The sequence below is a fragment of the Mesocricetus auratus genome, unplaced genomic scaffold (assembly GCF_017639785.1).
Source record: "Mesocricetus auratus isolate SY011 unplaced genomic scaffold, BCM_Maur_2.0 Super-Scaffold_100010, whole genome shotgun sequence".
In the NCBI taxonomy this organism is placed as follows: domain Eukaryota; kingdom Metazoa; phylum Chordata; class Mammalia; order Rodentia; family Cricetidae; genus Mesocricetus; species Mesocricetus auratus.
Window position 1 is genome coordinate 71,004,596 of NW_024429194.1, and position 23,979 is coordinate 71,028,574.

The 23,979-nt window shown below is 43.7% G+C and overlaps 2 protein-coding genes across 3 annotated transcripts in view; one reads left to right on the plus strand and one right to left on the minus strand.

Moving 5' to 3' along the window:
* Irak4 (interleukin 1 receptor associated kinase 4) lies at positions 1 to 22,932 on the minus strand. The gene is made up of 12 exons (XM_013111016.3): positions 22,793 to 22,932; positions 18,014 to 18,177; positions 15,355 to 15,500; positions 13,643 to 13,831; positions 12,831 to 12,991; positions 10,824 to 10,888; positions 8,547 to 8,661; positions 7,551 to 7,660; positions 4,050 to 4,233; positions 2,868 to 2,930; positions 971 to 1,129; positions 1 to 859 (listed from the first exon to the last, which is right to left on the minus strand). The coding sequence occupies exons 2-12, from the start codon at positions 18,172 to 18,174 to the stop codon at positions 827 to 829; spliced, it is 1,386 nt and encodes a 461-aa protein (XP_012966470.1). The 5' UTR covers positions 18,175 to 18,177; positions 22,793 to 22,932; the 3' UTR covers positions 1 to 826.
* The window catches only part of Pus7l (pseudouridine synthase 7 like), a 21,691-nt gene continuing 20,598 nt past the window's right edge, over positions 22,887 to 23,979 (plus strand). Inside the window, exon 1 of one of the 2 annotated variants that reach the window (XM_040753922.1) lies at positions 22,887 to 23,198. In XM_040753922.1, coding sequence (XP_040609856.1) covers positions 22,887 to 23,198 — 312 coding nt within the window. The remainder of the gene's footprint in view (positions 23,199 to 23,979) is intronic. The other variant, XM_040753923.1, reaches the window with a different exon arrangement.

Below are 23,979 nucleotides of genomic sequence, written 5' to 3' on the forward strand. Positions count from 1 at the left end.
TTCACATTAGGACACCAATGACAGGACTGAACAACTAAGTCCACCTTGTCTACGTTGGTGACCCAATGAGTTTAATTAGGATTACAGGAGCGGTGGTGGGGAATACTTACAGGAACTTAGGAAGAGTTATTTACAGGACCACAGAGTTCATTAACAAAAAAGAAAAGCCAAAACTGAGGCTTAGGGTAGCTAACAGCTGGACCAGAGCTTTAGTGGGACCTACTGAGTTCAAACCAGAATCTCTGGCTAGACAGTGGTGGTGTAGGCCTTTAGTCCCAGCCCTCGGGGGGCAGAGGCAGGCAGATCTCTGAGTTCAAGGCGGGCATAGTCTACAGAGAAAGAGAGTTCCAGCACGTCTAGGGTTACACAGAGACCCTGTGTTCAACAGCAACAACAGCAACAACAACAAACCCCTAAAATCCTAGCGTCTCTATCCTACAGGGGAGTGCTGTTTTCCTGACTCTTGTAGTTGCTGTAGTTTGGTGATGTTGCCGTGGAAAATGAGCTCCATACAAAGTAGGCCAAGTGCTGCCACACTACTCTCACTTTTGCAGTGTGGGGACACACCCATTAATTCACCAGTACACTGTGCCATGCTGCCTTGTTAAAGATAAAGAAATTTAGGTAGACAAAAACAAAAAACATGCTGGTGATGTAGTTCAGTGACAAAGTGCTTGTTCAGTCTCCATGACCACAAGAAGTAAAAACAAAAGGGGGGTGTGTGAGGAGGCAAGTGCTTATAGAGTGTGTGTGCGTGCACGTACTATGTGTACACACGCACATAAATGTATACATATACATATATATGAAGTCTATTTCATTGGTTTTAAGCAGACATCTCTTGTAGCAGCTGTTGAACCTTTCAAAAAGAAAGAACAAAAGAACATTACACAAATGCCTTGAAATGTCTACTTAGTAAAGGATAACGACCCCCACAGTATCCACGTGTGTATGGGTATAAAAGTGGTACCTTCGTAATGTCTGGCCTCTTATTTTTCTTTTCGTGCAGACACTGACTAGCTGTAGCATACATCGCTTCAACGGAAGCAGGGTCAGCATCGTTCATCTTCTCATCGGTGTAATCTTCAATTGTCTTCTCTTCATCTTCAATCTCTTCTTTAATATCCAGCTACAAAATGGACATTAAACCTTGGTTAAAAGCTTCAACATGGAAGAAATGAGAATATAAATATAAATTACTTAAATTTGTCTATTTTTGAAATAACCTGTACTCTTATCTTACGATTTTTTATAACTTCCTGAGGACTTGAGGCCACACAGGACAAATTGCAGATAAGGAAATGTACACCACATGCACACGTTACTGATTTACTAGTCTTATTCCCATTTACTCCTACCCATCTGCTTTATAATCCTTGTCTTTTTTGTGATGAGCTGACTGCTCGAATTTCTGTTGCAGCAGTGGCCAGTTCAGAGTCATCAACTTCTTGATAATTTTTGAAAATGCAATTCCACCTTCTAGACCCAGACACCCCGCACTTATCGACAGGAACTCAGGCTGGGGAATCAAAGAGAAAGAAGGACTGGGAGATGAACCAGGAGGAGATGGTGCTGGGGGCTGAACAGTCAGTTGAGTGGTAGCCCCAGAGATGTGTATCTATGTATGTCTACGTCCTGGCTTCTGGAGGCTGCAAATATGACCTCATGTGGAAAAATGATCTTTGAAGACATCTGAAATGAGAGGTCATCTTGGGTGCAGTGGTCTGAATGGAATGCTCACCATGGGCTCATTTGGTTTTCTATTGGTGGTGCTGTTTGGGTTGGATTGGGAGGTATGGCTTTGCAGGAGGAAGTGTGTCACTGGCAGCAAAACATCTCCCTGACTCCGTATTTCTAATGTCTATGTCTTTAATACAACCCCACCCTGAATTTTGTCTGTGTTCATATACAAACAGCTCAAATATGGCAACTCCAATTTAGGCTTCTCTCATAACTGATAGGACAGAGAGCTTTTTATTTCTCATTAACATAAATTTTACCTTTTGATTTGCCATTATAAAAATCTGAATACCATTAGAGTATTCTCACAAATATCTTCCAATGTAAATATATTACATATACTATTGTAATATTGCATTTCCAACAGACCATGAACATTTTTGTTTAGTGGCAAATATTTGTAACAATCTCACATGCTACCGTTTACTCAAGTTAGTATTGACACTAAGACTTTTGTTGTCCTTCTGAAGTCTTATTGTAATTATCTGTGTGTGTGTGTGTGTGTGTGTGTGCGCGCGCGCCTGTCCCGGTATGTGTACAAGTATGCAGGTGTCTGTGGAGATCAGAGGCCTCAGATCTGGAACGGGGATTACAGGCAGTTGTAAGACACCTAATGTGTCTGCTGGGAACTAAACATGGGCCTTTGGAAAAACAGTATGAGCTCTTGACTGCTTTGTCATCTCTCCATCCCTGGCATCAAGAAGGGTAGGAATGGTAGTACAGCAGGGCAGTGTTTTAACTTTGCAAGTAAAATACTCCACAATGAGTATTACTGGCATTTATATTCTTACATGGATATGAACAAAAACTATAATTTTTCTTCCCTATGACCTGAAAATGGTTCCACCATCCAGGGCCTGTATAACCTGGAAAGTAACAAACCACAGGCAAACCATCTTTCTTCTCATTTTTGCTACAAAGACACTGGAACAAGGACTATATAAATAATCTTTTTAGGCACACATCCAGCACACCTAAGACTGTAAACATATCATGAGCTTTCACTATGTCACGACACATAGCCAGAATTATGTCAGAAATGCCATTTCTATATGTCATATTTACACATATAAATTTAAGACCACAAAGGCAAAAGCAGAAAAGACTGGCAAAAATGAATTATTTACTAGTAATTGAGGCTCACGGTTTTCATCCACAGCCGCAAGTCCGGTGATTAGCTCTAATAAAACCTAGGAAGACAAAAGGATACATTAGCAAAACGATGAAGACATGGATTAGGAATTAAAAGGAGGGATGGAGAGATGATGACTAAGAGTTTAAGAGTATTGACTGCTCTTCCAGAGGTCTTGAGCTCAATTCCCAGCAACTAAAAGGTGGCTCACACCATTTATAGTAAGATCTGGTGCCCTCTTCTGGCCTGCAGGCATACGTGCAGGCAGAAAGCTATGTACATAATAAGTAAATAAATCTTAAAAAAAAAAAAGGAAATTAAAATGATTATGGACTGAGTTCTGGGACTCCTCAGACGCTAAGCAAGGCTTTCTTGTTGTGCTAACCACTGGCCTGGAACATGGATGTTTACAGAAATCTACCTAGTAATTCCTGCATAAACCTATGGCTACAAAAAATTTTCCTGGACATACATTAAGGGAACTCCAGGCACTTTCACTATTACAGGTCTCTCAGGAGAACCTTATTTTCTAGCCAGTAGCCACATTTTTACAACCCTGTGCTTTAACCCTATGGTGGAGTAAAATTGTTTTCATAAATGAAACATATTTGGAAGACTAAGATGAAGGTGAGGCCCCATTAATCTCACCCCTCATTCTCCACATCTGTTAGATGATAGAATGACAAAAAAGGCAAGAGAAATAAAGCACCTATTATGTGACAGGACTAATTTTGTGTTCTGACTCAATTTAAGCTTCGTTTGGATCCACAATAAGAAAATCTCTCCTTGCAGCAATGAAAAAGAAGCCAACTCAAAAGTATTGCATATTGAGAATTGTTCATAACTTTCTGGTGTAACTATAGGCTAATATGGATAGTTTATATATTTATATAAGAGAGCTAAATAAGACACGTGTACTAAAGCATCCTAATTTAATTCACAATTTCAAAAGCATCATCATGGGCCGGAATGAGGGCCTAGCTAGTACAGGCACTTGCCACCAACCCTGACAGCCTGAGTTTGGTTCCCTGGAACCAACATGGTGGATGTTGGGAGGAGAGAACTGGTTCCCAAAAGCCACCCTCTGGCTCTTGGCATATGTATGCTGTGGCATGCGCATGCACATGCACACACTATAAAGAATCCATGCAGGACAATAAAGAGAATGATCACGTACCACACCAAAGCTGTAGATATCCGATTTGGGTGTTATTTCTCCCCGCAGAGCTTCAGGTGCCATATAAGCCGTTGTGCCCACAATTCGGCTTGTCATGACTGTCTGGGTAAACTTTGCCGAAGCCCGGGCAAGACCAAAGTCAGATATTTTGGCAGTAAAGTCTTTGTCTAGCAAGATATTTGCACTGGAAAAAAAATTAAATTTGAAGGAAGAAAGCATTTTTTTCTTATTTAAATAAAACATTTTGCCTATGAGGTCAAATAGGTTCTTAGAAAGAGGTATATGCGTATATATGCATATATATATTAGTAGTAGGTATATATTAGTTACATTGTGTGTCATTTGAGAGATGCAGTATAGAAGACTGAGATGTGTTTAAATCAGTCAATTATTCAGATGACAGGAAGAGAGAAATTGCTATTTTGCTTTCTTTCCTGTATCTAGAAGAGAGATGTTTAAGGGAATAAAAACATAATAAAATGTCCTCTTAATGGAGGTGAAGTTTGGGTATGCCACAGACAGCCTTCCAAGGGAGCTTTCTTTCAAAACAAAATTTATAATGGTGCTGGTGACTAGCCCCAGAGCTTCACACAAGGTGGTCAACAGCCTTACTACTGAGCTACCTCCTTAGGCCAAAAGCACTGTTCATAGGAAGAAATTCAATTTTCTAATGGGGTGTATTTGCATACCATATGTATTACATGGCAGTCTTGTGGAATATTCTTTTACACTATGTGATTGGCTTAATAAAAAGTTAAATGGACAATAGCTAGGCAGGATTTTCAGGTCAGAGAGAATGCTGGGAAGAAGGGCAGAGATACCAGAGCAAGCAAGAATTTATCCTTGGGCACCAGGACACCATTCAGCTTTTGGAACAGGCAACTGATGCTATCATCAAACATGCCTTTTAGGACCTTAAGCTGCCACTATGGGAGGGAATAACTGAGACCCAGTATAAATTGGTTTTGTCCAGTAGAAGCGCTTGAAAAAGAAGTTGATAAAAGTCAACAAATGTTACTGGGGAAAAATGAGAAGTGTGAATTTTCAGGCACATCCAATAAGCCTTTGCAACAGCGTGGCATAGAATACCTAGGAAGGACAGAAGACAGTGAGCAGAATTCCCAGCTCATCAGACACAGAGACTGGCTGCTCTTTGAACCAGCCCCCTCCTCTGTGTGGCTCCTGGCATTCTCCATGACCTTAGTTTAAGACTTGTCTCGTTTTTCTCTATTGTATTCTTTCCTTCTTCTCTTAGGCCCTTCTCATAGCCATTTAAGCATGAACCAGTCCTGGCAATCTTAAGGGATTCCTAAATGATATATCTGTTTTCAGATGTTACATTTTAGTATCAAAATATGATAAGAAGAATGTTTCTATTCTATTTCCAGTTTTCTAGCTCCCGCTCTGCCCCCCATACAATCTGACTTCTAACTCAGTTCCTAAATGGAAATAGTTCTCCATAAACTCATGACTGACCTGCAAGGTATTAATCCAATGGGTTAACCTGACTTCTACCCACCCCTCTTGGCAAACTTTCTTTACCTGATTTTGGAGACAGTACAATCCATGTGTGGGCTTTCATTTACCTGTGTGTTTATATAGTTTATTAGATGTCTTTTGGGGACTGTTCCCTTGTGTTTGGCCATTATGTCTTAGGGGTCTTTTGGATTTAACCCTGGGCCCTTATGCTGTACCTTTCCATAATTAACCGATAATTCTTCAAGCATCGTGTCCATGCAAGTGCTGTACACATATCTTCAGCTCAGACTTCTGCCTAGAAATCTGTATGTCATACCGTTTGACTAGCCTCTCCATCTTAAAAGAATTTCCAACACAGACTGCACACCTCTCCTAAGCCCACCCCAACCTGGAGTTCTTCTGGTCCTTTCCATGTAAGTGAGTCATGTCACAATAATTCCCAGAGTGCAACTGTGGGCGCTGGAAGTTCAAAGGCTATGACTGAAACTTCCCTCTTCCTGGACTCTCTATGGCTAAGGCATAAACATGTCTTTCTACCTCAATCGCTTGTGTCTGCTCACTTGTGCAGTGAGCATGTCTACCAAGATGTCTGTAATGCTCTATTAATTACCCCTGATTTTAAACTGCTCTCTATGTTAGACTCAGATTGATTTGCAAAACTTGAATATGATACTGTAGTCCATCAGTTCTCAACCTGTGAGTTGTGGGATCCCTTTGGGGGTTAGATGAGATCTTCACATGGGTTGACTATCCGATATCATGCATATCAGATATTTTGCTTTGTTTTGTTTTTTCGAGACAGGGTTTCTCTGTATTGTTTTGGAGCCTGTCCTGGAACTCGCTCGGTAGATGAGGCTGGTCTCGAACTCACAGAGATTCTCCTGTTTCTGCCTCCCAAGTGCTGGGATTAAAGGCATGTGCCACCACCACCCGGCGCATATCAGATATTTAAATTACAATTCATAACTAGTTAGGAAGTAGCAACAAAATAATTTTATGGCAGGGGTCACCACAACATGAGGTACGGTATGAAGGGTTGCAGCACTAAGAAGGTTGAGAACCACTACCGTACTTTTATAACTTTCAACAGCGTCTCATTACATTTATGATCAAACCCTTGCCTTCATCTACTGGGTCCCATATGACTTGATTCCCTGCTCATTTATTTAATTTCCTCACATGTCTTCTACCCCTCACTTTCGGCACATCAGTCACACTGTAATCATTTTTACTTTCTGTAACTCACGATGATTTCATATTCCCTTTTAAAAAAAGATTTATTTATTTTATGTAAATAAGTGCTCTATCTGCATGTACACCTTTATTCCAGAAGAGGGCATCAGATTCCACTTGTGAGCCACCTGCTAAGAACTTAACTCAGGACCTCTGGAAGAGCGCCAGTGCTCTTAACCACTGAGCCATCTCTCCAGTCCCCTCTTATTCCCTCTTAAGATGCATCTTATAGGCTTACGCTTTCTAGAATACTTTCCTCATCTTCTGCACAACTATCCTCAGACTATGCTTCCTTATCTCCTGCTCATTGTTCAGGTCTCAGCTTAAATATCATTTTTTTTTCAAAATCCTTCTTGATAGTAATACGCAACACTATAATAAACGCTAAAACAATTATTTTGTGATTATATGATTGATACGTTGAACTCTGCTTTGAGGTACATCTGCTGACCATATCATGCACAATGTCTAGAACATAGCAGGTAAATATTTAACTAGGTAAATAACATAAGAGTGGAGAGGACTGAAAAACATCCATGGAGGATGAAGGTGATTCAGGAGAGATCAGTGATCCAAAACCCAAGAAAACACTTAATCTCCCCAAGAAGAAGTAGGTCAGAGGGCTTGGAATGATGGAGATCATAGGTGTGTATAGTGCAAAGGGTTTTCCAGTGCTGGGGGAAGTCTAACCACAGCATGTTAAGATAAACATGCAAAGGGGGAATGAAAAGAGCAAGAGAAAATTATTCTTTAAAGATGGCTTCAAAAGCTTCCCCATAGTAGATTTACCTTTTAACATCTCTATGAATATGATGATTTTCATGCAGAAAACTGATGCCATTAGCCGCACCCTGAGCAATCTTGCATCTCATGTGCCAAGAAAGTGGTGGGGTTCCATCCTTATGGAAAAAAACCTGATTTTAAATAATGGTCTAGGTGAAAAAAATCTGTAGAAAACCCATAACAGTATATTTTGTAGTCACTTTTGTATTACTAGCCGTATCATTAAGAATTCAGGATGACAATTTTTAAAGCGTGCAAAAAATAATCTCAACTAAGATTAAATGGACTCTGTACTCCTCACTTGAAAATAAAAATACCTGGGCTGGTTTAACCCACAGAAACAGTTGACCTGAACAAGGGGGGAGCTCTTGGACCCCAGATGGATGGCTGTGTAGAAAGCATGGGATTGACCCAGAACCCTGAATGTGGGTGTCAGTGAGGAGGCCTAGGTAATCTATGGGACCTTGGGTAGTATTTATCCCTGGCATACAAATGGACTTGGAGTGTCCATCCCACAATGAGGGATGCTCTCTCAGCCTGGACTCTTGAAGGAGGGCCTAGACCCTACCCTGGATGACATGACAGACTTTGGAGATCCATCATGGTGGGCCTCACCCTCCCTGGGGATTGGAGTAGACTGGGCGGGGGGCTGGGGGGGGTCTGGTAGGGAGGGATGGGGAGGAGGGGAGGGAGCTGGGGTTGACATGTGAAACAAGCTTGTTTCTAACTTAAACAAAAAAAAGGAAGAGAAAAAATAAGAACAAAAAATAAAACAAAAAAAATAAAGAAAAGAAAAATACATGAGACCATCATCAATACCCAGCCTTGACTGATGCTTTTGCATTTTAAATTTTCGATACCTGTCAACACATAAACGGCATCATTTCACGGAACAAGAAAATAGTAAGTTTAACGTGGTTTAAGCGATCCCGAACAAATGTGGACACTAGCAATCCAAACATACAAACAGAAAGTGAGAAAACCTGGTGACAGGTGTCTTACCAAGCAGGACAGTCTGTCCAGCAGGGAACCATTGGGCATGTAAGCATACACTAAACACAGGTCGTCGCTGTCGCTTGAGAAGCCAAGCAGCTCTACCAGGTTTTCATGCTGACACCTGTACAAGTGGGGTAGCATGCAAAACTGTTATACTAAATATTTCTAGGAGTCACTCAATTTAAGAGTTTTACCAGAAAGAGGTAACTGCATATATATGTGTGTGTTATATAATATGTCATTATAGCATATGTAATGTGACAGGTGCTCATAACATGCTAACACGCTCACTGAAATCGTTGATTCTTTCCTGCAGCCGGTTCTTGTTTCAGTGACACTGACCCACAGCAGAAGTGAACCTCTCCCAGTTCTATAGTCACATTTGATCAGATCAGTGGAACCTGAGACAGGTTAGTTCAGAACAAGGTTGACGCCCATCTTTGTCCAATGCACTTTCAAGGCCTGGAAACTTAGAACATGGACAAATCCATGAACATAACAAAACTCTAACACACCCAAGGCACTGCTTTACAGGAATGGTTTTCAGTCACACTGAATTTTCATGCTTGTGGTCTTTAACAACATGCTTGTCTACAATCTGAGTTTTCTGTACATTTGAGAGAAATGAGTACAAAGGCTACAGAATAACAAAACTTCAGGCCTCAGCTGAAAGCGCAGTCCTGCCACCTACTGGACCTGTGACACACGGCAAGCTGACAACGCCAGTCTCAGAGCTTCCCAGCATACAGAACAGGGCACTAGCATAGCAGCACCACACAATGCAGATGCTGTGAGAATTAATGAATACCTGTGAGCGCCCTGAAGCACACACAGCACACGACATTCAGGGCTTATTCATTCTGCTCATTCCACGCCATCTTTAATTCTTCATATATAATAAAATCAGACTTCTACAGCCAGAAATACTCTGAGAAGTGTAAGTGGAACTGATAAAGCCCCCATTTCCACCACATTTGCAGATTTTAAGCACAAGTAGATAATACACATCGAATTTCTACTGTCTATAAAGTAGGTGGTGGCTCACCTATTTTGTTTCACTAACCTTCATAATATGTTATAATTTTACTCCCGAACGGATAGAGCTAAGAAATCTGGACTTGGTCATTCTGATACTAAGGTCCAGAAAGTGGCATTTAAAAAGTGTAGCATTAGAGGCTGAGATGTAGTGCAATCTAGAGGGTGACAAGTGTGTGACACCACATGTCATTTTAATTGTGTTGGTGATGAAACCCAAGCCTTGTTCATGGCAGGCAGCTCACCTCCTGGGCCACAAGTTACGCTTAGAACTGGGCACTGGAGGCGGAGGTGAGGTCAGATCTGAGGAGGGCTTTGGCTGTTGCTTCCATGTACACATTTTTACTACACACGAGTTACTCTCAGTTTGTTAGCTATTTTATGAGGGCAAATAACTAGAGTGGGTGATGGGTAGCGATGGCCTCATGGTGACTGTTTAAAATCCTTCTTAGGATTCAGATCAAAAGCTTTGGAATTAGATACACCTGTACCAGAACCAATCTCTAATACTTGCTGGCAATGTGACCTTGGGCAAATTATTTCACACTTCTAAAACTTATTTTTTTTTAAATAAAGGACGTTGTACTCATTGTTCTCAGAATGAAATGAGTCCATGAACTTAAAGTAGGCAGTACCGGGTATGGCATAATGCATAGACTCAAATGCCAATCACTGTGATTGTTACGCTTTTTGACTCAGCTCTCCTCCCTTCCTTATGGAGCGCAGTAATTTCCTACATTCTACATCAATATAGCCTCAAAGTCTTTGTATATAGTATTTCCTTAGTTTCCTCTGAATTTTAACTTCTTGGAGGGTCTGTTATTTTGTAAACAGTCTTTGTATTTATTTATTTATTTATTGAGAAAGTCTTCCTATATAGGCTATCTTAGAACTTGCAACATAGCACAGGCTGTCATTGAATTCACAATCCCTTACCTTAACCTCCCAAGTGCTGGGATTACAGGAGTATACCATCATTCTTGGATTTATAAATAGTTTTTTTTTTATTCCTGGAGTAGAACATCTGATAATGGGAAGCACTTCAAGTCCTCTGTAACTTTGTTGTGATGTAAAATACCAGCTTCTTTTAATCTGCCAGCATATGTATCATATACTTGGAGAATCAACAGTGCTGGTCTCAACCCTGTATCTTTACACACCGGAATCTGCACACTTTGGGGGAGAAGCTGGGTCCCCTTGCCCTATGCCATGCTCTTGCCCATGCCACACTGGCAAATCAACACTTACTTTGCCATGACTTTAATTTCTTGATCAAACTGTTGCTTTAGTTCCTCAGTACTGATTTCAACCATCTAGGAAAATAAAAATATATATTGTAACACAATGCAATAACCTTGTGGCTTGTGAAGTTGGACGGGGGTCAAGAAAGAGTCCCCTACTTATTTGCTTACTTTAATATCACATGGCAAAACAGGTGACTCAGGATTGTAGTCCCAGATAACTGGGAGGCTGAGGCTGGAGAACATCAAGTTCAAGGCCTGCCTGGCTTACAGAGTGAGTTCAAGGGTGGCTTATGCAGCTTGACCTTTGCTCCAAGTGAGTCATTATGAGGGCTGGGATGTAGCTCAGTGGTAAACTACTGGCCTAACATATGTAAGGTGCTGACCCAGGATTCAATAACAGTACAGGAAAATGAGTAAAAAATAATGTCTTGCTACCATCTGCATGGCTGGGTTCTAACAATCTGACAGGGAGTGACAAGAGACACAGACAGACAGACATAAGTAACACAAAGCTGGAATCAAGTGACCCATGTGGCAAGATGGTGACATACCAGCAACCCAGATACTCAGTGTGTTTAGTACACACAGCATGTCCTAGGATGCCTGTGAGCTAATCTTGGGGGTGGGTGGGGGGGTCTTTGCAGGGCAGCAGCCTCAGGCTGCAGTCACCTGGGATGAGGAAATAGAGGCTGAGTTACATGCACTGGCTTTACCTAAAGGCCAACCATTTGTTAGCATCCATACTCAGACTGGAGGAAGGCCTTGCCCTTCCCTTCCCATGAGCCTGAGGCACTGGGGTCTTTGACATGACCATTCTCATGTCACAAAAGCTCATTCATGATCTGCTCATACAGGGGTACACTTGTTCCCCACAAGGTTATTCTCTTTGTTTTATAGAATTATTGACATCTAGAAATACAAGTGATTTGCCCTAGGTCCATATTATTTTGGAGAAAGGAAAAAAACCATAAACCTTATTGAGTAGAAACAAAATGAAATATAGAACTTCACCACAGAGAAATTTTAAAAAAGAATTCTGTGTAACACCATGAAAGTAAATGTGAATAGAAAAAAGAGAATTAAGTCCTACGAAAGCACCTGCAATACAAATGATGGATACTGTGTTATATACATATGCAGGATATTGACATTTTTAAAGATATAGCAGACTGATAAAAAATAATTAAAGATAAAAAAGCCTTATAGAAATAGGAACAAACAACAGGCAAGGAAACTCTTTTTTTATAACGAGCATTTAAAAAATAGTATTTTTCTGGGCATGGTGGTACATGCCTTTAATCCTAGCACTTGGGAGGCAGAGGCAGGTAGATCTTTGTGAGTTTGAGGCCAGCCTGGTCTACAGAGTGAATTCTAGAATAGCCAGGACTACATAGAGAGACCCTGTTTCAAAAAAGTATATGTTATTTTTAAAATTGCATTTATTTATTGTGCATGTGCACGAGTGTGTGCGTGCATGTGTGTGTGTGTGTGTGTGTGTGTGTGTGTGTGTGTGCATGCACATGCGCACACATGCTCATGCCTGTGCCACAGTGAACATGTGGAGGTCGGAGGACAACTTGTAGGAGTCAGTACTCTTCTTCTACCATATGGCCCCCAGGGATCAAACTTAGATTGCCAGGCTTTTGGTGACAAGCACCTTTACCTACCAAAGTATCTCACTGGCACCTAAATGGTATTTTTAAATGAGTCAGTCCATACAAAAGTATCCAGATAATATTTTCTTAGTATCTTACCTTGAATCTAAATTATGTAAGCGGCACTGTGGTGCAAGGCTTCTTAACTCTATCTCATGAACTTTCACAAATACAAACATGATTCTACATCTGTGTCCATAAACATTTTCCTAGGGCTCAGCTTCACAGCCCTCACCAGATTCTTACCCAGTAAGAGATGCAGCTTAGGATGGGGCTTCCTTAAAGAGAGTGAGTGCTGAGATAATAAATCCCGAGGTTAACTGACAGCCTTTTCTGACAGGAGGAAGATGGCTTACCGCTCCAAGCTTCTTCACGGCCACGGCTGTGTCGTTCAGGCGGCCTTTGTACACCACTCCAAAGCCTCCCTCTCCCATTCTGTTGCCACCCACAGACACCGGTCGCTCGTCAAAGTTATTAGTGATACTCTTCAGTTCATAGAACGAAAAACTGTGAAAACCTATCGTGTCGACAAAACAAGGAAGAGGTGCTTAAATGAAGGGATGTGGCTTTAGTAGTTGACAGTTTCTCAATTTGAGGATTACACACACACACACACACACACACACACACACACACACGTAAGCATGCACAAGCACTCACATGAAATACCAACTGTAACCTTTTGTGTGACAATTACACTTGGTGATTCTGTACCAAACACTGTATCTTCACCCAAAATACTTATTTGGCTAAGTTCTGTCTCCAAAACTTGAGTCACATGTGAAAATTATTTTATTTATACATTTGCTTTTGAGATAGGGTATCACACAGACCAGGTTGGCCTTGTATGTGCTACCCAGATGAAGCTGGCCTCAAACCCTGGGCCTTCCTGCCTTTGCCTTCCCGGTATCCAGAGCACAGGTGTACAACACCACACTGACTTGTTTTCTTTCTTAGTTCCGTGGCTGTTTGCATGGCACATTGCTTCAAGTCACTGAAAGAATAGTAACTGACGCGATGATGATGGTGCTTAATAAACACAGAGGAAAACACGTGTCTAAGGATACTGCCAACCTGCTTCTGACCACAGCACAGATGGCAAGAGGTTTTCTTTAAATCACCATAATGGTGAATCCACCAGTGGGAAAGCATAGGCAATGTTACTTACGAATATCAGCATCGCTGAACTCTAAGCTTTCATTGTCTGGCCTTGAGGAGTCAGGTGGCCCACAGCTTTGCTCCAGCCTCGGCATAGGCGTTCCCAATGTCCTGACTTTTTCATGGCAGGGCCCGTGCATCTGCGCCACCGTTGCAGCTTCTCTAGAAGGTATGTTGCTGACAGTTTGGGGAACAGCATCTACGGAACCAGAAGACAAAATTAGCCTCTGTGTAAGGAAAAGTCTGGAAAAACAGTGTGGTAGTTTCAATGAAAATGAACCCCGTAGGATCATAAGGAGTGGAACTCTTAGGAGGTGTGGCCTTGTAGGAGGAAGTGTGTCACCAGGGTTTTAAGGTCTCAGATGCTTAAGCCAGGCCCAGGCTCAGTCTCTCTCTGGCTCTCTCTTGCCTGACAATCAGTATGTAGAACTTGCAGCTACCTCTCCAGCACCATGCCTGCCCCCTGTGATGCCATGCTTCCCACCATGACAATAACGAACTAAGCCTAATGTTTTTCTTTATAGAGTTGCTGTGGTCATGGTGTCTCTTCACAGCAGCAGAATCCCTAACTAAGATAACCAGGAACTCACGTGCAGCTCCCAAATGTTGGCCCTACATCCTCACCAAACACAGGAAGATTCCCAGTATGGTGCTGTCCCTTGTGATAAAGATGAATAGACAGAGTGATAGTGTTTACAAAAGTGGTTCAGAGCTGTTAGGAAACCCTGTACTTATTGAATAACAGAGAACTAGTGGGCATGGTGGTGCCCACCTGGAATCCCAACACTCTGAAGGTTGAAGCAAGAGAATCACGTTCAACTTTGCTCTCGACTATATAGTAAATTCAAGGCCAGTCTGGGCTACCTGAGATTCTATCTCAGAAACAAACAACTAGACACACACACACACACACACACACACACACACACACACACACACACACACGGGGGTGGGGGGAAGGACCAAAAACATTAGACACTGAACTCAGTGCTACAAGTCCTATTAAGAAGGTGTGGTGCTGGGCAGTGGTGGTGCACACCTTTAGTCCCAGCACTTGGAAGGAAGAGGCAGGTGGATCTCTGTGAGTTCAAGGACAGCCTGGTCTACAAAGTGAATTCCAGGATGGCCAGTGCTACACAGAGAAACCATGTCTCAAAAAACCAAAACCTAAACCAACCAACCAAATCATCAAAACACACCCCAAAAGAGAAGGTGTGGCATGGAGCTCAGGAATCTGCACGTTCAGTAAGAACTCTAGGAGACTCTTTACAGAGTAAAGGTCGAGATCCCTAGTGTACCAAAGGGAGAGGAGAAGTGGGGTGATGTGAAAGGCAGAGCAACAGTAACTCGGGGGTGCAGTGCAAGGGAGCCATGATGAGAGTCTCGCCAAGGCGACGCCCGATGGGGGTCTCCAGAGGCATGGCTCAGAAGAATAAATTCTTGCAGGACGCATTCTTCATCCCTCTAAACAAACCCTCCTGGCACAAAACGATCTGCCTTTGTGGGGCTGAGACTCCATCCCTGAGTTTCTATGCCTTAGCAGCACAGTCCAGAGCATCAGCCACTTACAGTGGTTAAAGACTAGGGAGAGCTGAAAGAATGAAGGGGACTCGAGTGTCAGGTGTGTTCATCCCATAGAAGAGCAAAAAGAAAAACAAAACTTCTATTTCTGCCATTCGTCACTTCAGCCAGCAGCTGGCACTCTGGCCACACCCAGTTTACCCGGCAGCAAGAGAGTAGCAGGGGCGAAAAGCTCAATCTGGACCAGAAGATCCACAAGGTCACCGACTGTGCAGTTTGTGGTGCCCCAGTCGAACAGCAGCTCACACGTGGGGCTTTTCCCAGTTTGGAGTAAGGCTTCAAATCTCCTGAAAAGCAAGAGACAAAACTAGTACACTGGAGAGTTCATCGGAAGACAGACACCGATCTCTGCACCACTCCCGGTCCCCTTCAGTCGGGATCACTGGCCCTCCCGAGGACAGTAAGGGAACAGGAGTGTGAGAGAACCGGAAGGACCCCACCTAGGAGAATGACACTCAGCAGAAAAGGAGCCAGAGAAGATGACAGTTCAAGTTAACAACTGAGGCTGGAGGGACGCTCTGCGATTGAGAACACTGTTGCCCTTACAGAGGACCAGGGTTTGGTTCCCAGCATCCTCAGGGCAGCTCCCGAACACCTGCATTTCCAGTTCCAGGGGGATCTAAAGTCATCTTCTGCCCTCCACGGGTATGGGCATGCATGTGGTACAAATACATACATGTAGGCAAAGCAATTCATACACATGGAATAAAATAAAGAACTAAAAAAAAAGTAAGTTAACTTTTGGGGCAGGGGAGGTATCTCAGCTGGTAAAGTGTTTGTCGTTGCCAGTATGAAGGCTAAGGACCCGGGTCCAGATTCCCCAGCATCCAGGGAAGAAAAGCCAGTGCGGAGCACCTGCTCTAATATTGGTCTGGACAGGCCGTGATGGGTGTATCCCTGATGCCCACTGGTTAGTTAGTCTAGATGAATTTGTAAGCTCCAGGCTCTGCTGAGATACCGTGTCTCAAAAAACAAGATGGAGCCAGAGTGAGCAATGCAACCCAGGCTGACCTCCGGCCTCCACAAACATGAACACTTACCATGCACACACAGTTAACACGAACACACAAATACGAACACCAGTCAAACCCACCAGGTTAATATTTAGCGAATATGACCTCAGAGAGCTACAGGATATCCCCAAAGAGAAGCTGAGAATGTCACTATGAGTGTGCTACACTGGGATGGGTGGAGTAGTCAGCTGTGAGTCACACAGCACACTCAAAATGTTACCCAGGTTAGATCCAAATTCTGAATGCTCCTGACCAAAGTGTACACTTTTAAACCACTTAGCGACATTGCAGTATCTTACGTTCACCTTACATGACATAGTCTTCTAGCTGCAGACTTTTAAATGGACAAACCTGCCTCATGAAGTAGAATGTGCCTACACTTTGGCCTCAGCTATATTTAATTAAATAGAACGGAAGACATCTTTATTTTTTCATCTCATCTCTTTAAAATTAAAAATTACAAAGTAACACTGAAAACTTAGCCCAAACAGCTTATTCCGATTTTCTTCCCAAGGTTTTATTTGGAAACATTTCTAACTTACAAAACCTTTGAAAGAATAACACAGTGAGCAACAACTTGCCCTCCATCTAGATTTCCCAACTGGTCAGCTGGTAGCATCTGTCCACATCTCTGCTCTTCTGAAAGCTCTTTCAACCTCCCTCTACACATGGCATGCCCTACATGCAGGCCAGGTATCTTGTCTGTATCTCAGTCTCCATTTACGGGACTACTTTTTAATGAGTAATTTCAAACATGGTTAACATTTTTGGTAAGAACCACACGGTAGGTAATGTTTTCTTCCTGCTACATCATACCTAGAGGCACACAATGCAGTTTGGGGCCATGACTGGTGGCACTGTCTGTTCATTTGGACAGGGGGAATGTGCTTCGGATTTCTTTATGACACAAGTGCCTCTCTCAGGCTGGGTATGCTGATGCATACCTGTGGTCCCAGCACTTAGAGGGTAGAGGCAGGAGGATCAGGAGTCCAAGGACAGCCTTACAAGGTTGAGGCCAGCCCTGGCTATGCAAGACCCTGTCACTAGCAACAGATAGTTTTCTCTTTCTTAATGCATTCAAAATTTGGGGACAAAACCTTTATGTTTGAGCCCCACGAGGCCCGTGGGAAGCAATCTTCCCTGATGGCTGTACATGGCTAACATACATTCTACTATTCTGACACTGTTCAGCATGGAAGAGCCCTTTCCCTCTAGAATGACTGCTGTGACAACCTTACATTTTAAAGGAAATATCAATGAACTATCCTTGAAAAACTGGTTTTTGAGTTTCCCTTGTACCTTAAAATGTTTGCCTTCACATGAACAGACATTTGCAGGAAGGACAATTTGGGTGCCCAGGCTTTAGAGTCTTTATCAGGTTTATTAAAAAAAATAATTTATTTTTTCTCTCTATGTAAGACAATTTTTTTGCCATTAAGTTTTAACTGCAAAATATAGCACAAAATTTAAAGCTGAGGCAGGGTGGTGGTGGTGGTGGTGGTGGTGGTGGTGGTGGTGGTGGTGCACACCTTGATCCCAGCACTTGAGAGGCAGAGACAGGCAGATCTACGTGCGTTTGAGGCTAGCCTGGTCTACAGAGAGAATGCCAGGACAGGCTCCAAAGCAATACAGAGAAACCTTGTCTCGAAAAACAACAACAACAAATTTTAATCTGAATTTGTGTTTTCTACTAATCAAGCAGAGATGAGAAGAGACAGTTATGTTAGACAGTGTTTATGCCTGAATCCTTGTGATGGGAAGGATCAGAAAAATGAACAGCATATTACCTTATATGAAATTGATTGTATCTATCATCACCAGACGGCTTTTTAATAGCTACGGCTAATTTCTTCCATCCTTCTTGAGGATCAATAAAATCCGACAGCTTCCTAATGAGTCCAACATTGAGGCTCCGTATGTATGTGGATGGTGTCAGAGGCTTGCTCATCTTCTACATGAAATATGAAAAATTCTCATTAAAACTTTACAACGGGTCAGAAGGGCAGTGGTGGTACACATCTTTACTCCAAGTATTTGGGAGGCAGAGGCAGGCACATCTCTGAGTTTAAGATCAGCCTGGCCTACAGAGCAAGTTCCAGGAGAGCCAGGGATATACAGAGAAATTCTGTCTCGAAAACAAAACATAACAAATAAATAAAAATAAACAACAACAACAAAAACCAAACCAAACAAACAAAAAAAAAGGTAAAACCCCTATAACTTTACAATAGTTTCAGAGCCAGCATCTAGAAGCTGCATGCCAGGCACTGGTAGGATGCATGAGATGCTGGCAACTGACCATCTGAACACAGAGCAACTCTCGCTCCAGCCCCACCTCCGACTGAAAGGTTCTAATCACCTTCTAGGATTACCCTTTCAAACCAATGCTGGAAAACTTCACTCTGACACTGCAATTTTCCATGTAAAATTTATGAAAACCAAGATGTTTACCAGAAAGAGACCTGGGAGCATGTTCAGGAATCAAATCTATGAAATGAAGAGGCTTATCTCCTAACTTAAAGTATTTTTCTCAATTAGTACCCATTAACTTATTACATTAAAATGATTTATTCATTTTATTTTATGTGCTTGAGTATTTTGCCTGCATGTTTGCATGTGCCCCAGGTGCCTGTCTGGTGCCTACAGAGGTCAGAAGAGGGCACCAGATGGTCTGAAACTGGAGTTCTTGATGACTTTGAGCTACCAATGTGGGTGCTGGGAACTGAACCTGGGTCCTCTGCAGCAAGGGCTCTTAATCACTGAGTCATTCCTCCAGCATCTACTATTAACATTTTGTATGCAACCCTCTTTGGTCAAAATTAAAAAAACACTAATTTATATAGCATTAAAGGCACACCCATCCACCTACTTTCGAACAGCTTTGAGCCTGAGATCTGCATGACAACTGTTTTCTAACGGTGGAATCCACGGCCCACCTCTGAGGCTTCCCTCGTGAAGGACCCTTATTTGATCATCCCTCCTGTTTCCTAGTAACCCATCTTGGAGGACGCAGCCAAGACACACCTCCCAGTGTTCCTCCCAGTGATCTTGTACGTGGAGCTGCTGAGCACAGCCGTAGATTGCTGGACAGACTGATGTGAATGGCCTTCCCATTGGGTCTCCAGCACTCACTTCCTCTCCCCAGAATTCTCCTTGTCTCATAGCTGCCTGCCTGGCCAATCGGTGTTTTATTCATCAGCCAATAAGAGAAACATATATACAGAAGGACATCTCCCATCAGTTGGGAGTAAATCATATATTCAGATGGTGCCAATCATAAAAGCTATAAAACAGTAAAAAATTCATGTGTTTGTATATAAGTGTCTATGATAGTATTCATGTCTCTCTGGCTTTCATTGTTTATCATATCTACATAAGTTGACTTTCCCATACCTAATTATGATTCACCCCTGACCAATATATTTATAATCATATAATTAGTTGCTTGTTTACCACCTGTCTCTGTCATTAGACTGCCAGATCCATAAGTTAAGGACCAAAGTCATTAATGCAATTTATACATTTTAGATACTGGTATTGTACAGTATGGTTTGGATTTGAAATAGCTCCCATAAGTTCTTGTTTTGAAGACTTTGTCCCAAATATAGTTCTGTGTTGGGGTTCATTTGGTAGATGTTTGGATCATGAAGACTTTCCTATTATCTATCAATATATTCATCCATTGATGGATTTATAGCTTAATGGGATTGGGAACTGGTGGTAACTTTAGGAGGTAGGACCTACCTAAATGAAAAGGGTCACTGGGTGTGTGTCAACTTGAAGCCGTTGAAATCAGTGCCCCCAATCCCCTCCCCCCCAAAGCAGTTTGGGTGACCTCCGAAGGGGGAACTAATAGACCATCTTATTCCTCTTTTTGACACTCTGGACATTGTTTCCAGGACTTAGAACTAAAACAGCTGGACTGAAGCTTTTTTCTTTTTTCATCAATTAACCTCTCTGTCTCACCAGATACCAGAGAAACTTATAGCATTTTCAGTTCAGCTTAACATCCTTCCGGACCAGCTCAATTCCTTAGCTACTGTAGTACTTCAACATTTAAAAAGTCTAGATCCGACAGCTAAGGACAGGATTTGTGCCCTCCCCTATGAGCAAAGCTGCTTAGGCACAAGCAAATACTAACTGGTTTGTGATGGGACCCAAAGACACTGAATCCAGACAAAAAACCAACTGCAAGTCTCCTCCTATGTGAAGGCATTCTGTTCCCTCCCACTCTGGCTCCTCCCCTCCATCACTCCTTTCCTCCTTATTATCCTCATACTCAAGTTTTTGCCCCATTTTTTTTTTTCGAGACAGGGTTTCTCTGTATTGTTTTGGAGGCTGTGCTAGAACTTGCTCTGTAGACCAGGCTGGCCTCGAACTCAGGGAGATCTGCCTGCCTCTGTTGCCTCGTCTTTTCAATTCTCTACTTACTGATCATTCCCCTATGCCCAAATGAAAAACGATCCACATAAGCTGTCCCAATGACTCTCATCCTACAACAGGGTTTGTCCCCGATACATCTGCAAAAAGACCTTTTAGATGCCATGGGCAACATCCATGTTTCTTATCCAGATTTACTTCAGTGGCAACTTAAAATGCTTTGAATATACTGTCATCCGTTCACCAAAAAAGTGACCTATTTGTCATTGATATTGGCATTAATCCAGAAAGACAGAGAGAAAAAGGAGGCAAGAACACACAGGAGTCTTATTCTACTGGAGGAAGAAGGTAGCAAGCTAAGAATGCATTTTACCTATGCTAAACGGTGTCTATGGTGGTTTGAATGAGAAGGCCCTCCTATACTTGGTTCCCAATTGGTGGCTGTTTGGGAGAATAAGGAAGTGTTACTGGAAATGGGCTTTGAGGTTTCAAGACTTGGGCCGGTTCCCAGTCAGCTCTGCTTCCTGCCTGTGGGTCAAGAGGTGAACTCTGCTCCATCTCACTTGTTTTGTCTGCCAGAAAAAATGCTGCCATTGCCACTCTCCCACTGTGCTTGGCTAGGCTCTTGTCCCTCTAGAACCCTAAGCAACCTTGCCTTGGCCATGGTGCTTTGTCACAGTAGCAGAGAAGTAAATGAGGCAGTGGCAGACGGAGAGACAATGGGCTGCATCTTAAAAGGGGCTAGTCACTCTGGGCCTCAAGAGACCATGATGAAAGACACAGGAATGAGAACACTCATCAGTGGGAAGCCTGCTGGGAAACTTTCTGGGGGAAATGAGTAGTAGGCACAGAAGTTGGAGGTTCTTGTCAATGAAGAAAAGAATTACAAGGGAGGGCATGACTGTTCCTAAGGGGTTTACTGTAGATGTGAGGGAGAGCACAGCCAGAGGCAGAGCAGAGACATCTGGGAGAGTCCACAGTGAACATGGTCAAATTGAGCCTGGTCATGTGAGGAGGGGACAGAGAGCAAGAAAGGAGCTGCCTACCAAAAGTGGTGGCCTGGGCTAAGAGACTGGCATAGATCACGTGGCTGTTATACAAGGACCAGAGGGGCTGGGGGTGGGAAGCCCAGTGGTTGTGCTGGTACCCAGTACCCAGAGTTCAGGGTAAGGGGGCAGGGTATGCCAGGTACTAGATGTAGGGACTGAGGGATGCTGGGAGGACCTGGTGGCTAGCATCTGCCTCAGTTAGCCTTCTGTCCCGGGTGTCAGCTTCCACAGACAAGCGCAAGGGGCAGGTGAGATCAGAAATGAGGGACTGGACTTCCGGGGCCTTAAACCTTTGAAACGACTTGATTATCTTCTGAGTTGAGAGAAGAGACAGTGGAAATTCCGAGGAGTGCAGATAGTTCTATCAGGGCAAAAGCGGAGGTTTCATAGAATAGGGTGCACAGAGTTAGGGCAAAGAGACAGCAAGAGGCGATTAGAAGAGTGTACTAAAAATTCACGTGGAAGGTTCGAAGAGGCGCTAGTATCCCGGTGCTAGATGTATTATTAAGCAGGGCAAACCACAAAAGTCTGATGTTATAGAGAGTGCGAAGACTGCACCAGGATTTTCTGCTTGGGTCAGAAACAAGAAACAAGAGTGTAAGGCGCAAGTTTGGTCTGGGAAATCAGATCAGTCCGGAGCATGTAGGTTAGCAAAAAAAAAAAAAAAAAAAAAAAAAAAAGTTTAGCATGAAAATAGGAGAATAAAAGAAACCTGAGCTCTTTGACATATATCTTGAAGGATTACTCCCAGGAACGGAAAAATCGTATTCTTTTTAAAAATCTTGTTTTTTTTTAGGGGGGGGCACTGTGCCCATTCCGAAAGCGAATGGAGCTTTCTCGCTCTCTTAGGCTTTGCTTTTTCTCTCTTCTCTGGCTTCCAAGCAGTGCTGCGCTGACCCCCTTCCTCCACCTGTTGATGGGCTGTGACACACAGTTTCCTATACTCCCCACTGCGAGCGAGCAAGCAAGACACCAGCGGACCCGCGCGGCGCAGAGGCTGCGGGGCCCCCTACGCGGAGGTGCGCCCACTTCCCGGTTCTGGGGTGAGGCGAGCCGGTCGCGAACCGGGCTCGGATAGAGGATGGCAACGAGGTCGTGGCCTGAGATAAGTCTTCCTAGCCCGGTCCCACAACCTACTTCCTCTCTGACGTCCCTCGCTTCCTGCACAGGGGGACCGGCGCCCCGCCACGGTCCCGCGAGGACTCGGGACGGGAGGACGCGCGGGGCCACGATGAGACTTCAGACGGTCTGCGACAGGGTGACAAGACTTCCCAGGGCACCAGATCCGAGCGGGACTGCAGCGCGAGCAGCCCCGGAGGATGAGAGCTTAGGGGCGGGGCTAACCCGGAAGGCCACGCCTCCCCTCCCCGCCCTCTATTGCTCTAGGTGCCTACGGGCCGCTCTCTATCAAGGGGAGGAACGACACAAATGGGAGCCTGTCCCTTTAAATGTCCCCGTAGGAGGCTGGGCAGGCGAAGGCTTCCGGGAATGCGCACTGTGTCTCCAGGGAGGCCCGCTTTCTCTCGGAAGCGAGGTAGAGCCGGTTAGTCTAGTGGTGTGCTGGGTCACGCGTGGGTCTAAGAGTGGCGGACGTGGAAGATTCCAGGCTGGCGGCCCCGAGAAGGGCGACATGGATAGGGGTGGCGCGAAGCTTGGAGTGGGGGAGGAGGAAGGCGTGGCGGAAACTGAGGGAGCAGGGTGGCGTGTGAGTGTGTGTGTGTCTCAGGGAGCCAGCCCCCAGCCCTTCTCCAGGGCTGGGTTCCTCCTCAGCCTCGGCTTGCCCTGAGGAGCAGCGGAGGGGCTCCTGCCAGCCTAACCCGCTCAGCTTTGCATTCCACCACTTGAGCTGCTGGAATGCCTTCGTCGCCCGGCTGTCCCTATGTCTAGCCTAGAAAGCCTTCCTATGATCTTGCCTTTCCTAGAATCCCTAGGGTTCCTGAGGCCTGTGGACCCCTGACTTCAGAATTCCTTGAGTATTTTAGAAACACCCCACAAAGCAGATTCGAACCTTTGACAGAGCGTTCTGTGTCTTTCATAGCATGACTTCAGCTGTCTTCTCCAAAACTGCCACCCTACTACTCCCTCTTCCTACTGCTGGGTCAGGGCTTCTCCCCTCCCGCTTAGTGCCGGTTTTGTTTGTACTTGCATGACTATTTTCAAAGACTTAAATAGCAATTTATCATACCATTCCTGGTGGTCACAAACAAAAGTTAACTCTTCCTTCTTCCTCATCACCATTACAGCTTACTGTGTTCTGGTCGTTTTTGTCCAACAACCAGTATTAATTGCAGGCTTGCAGTGGTCATCTATTATGTGCTTGGTGG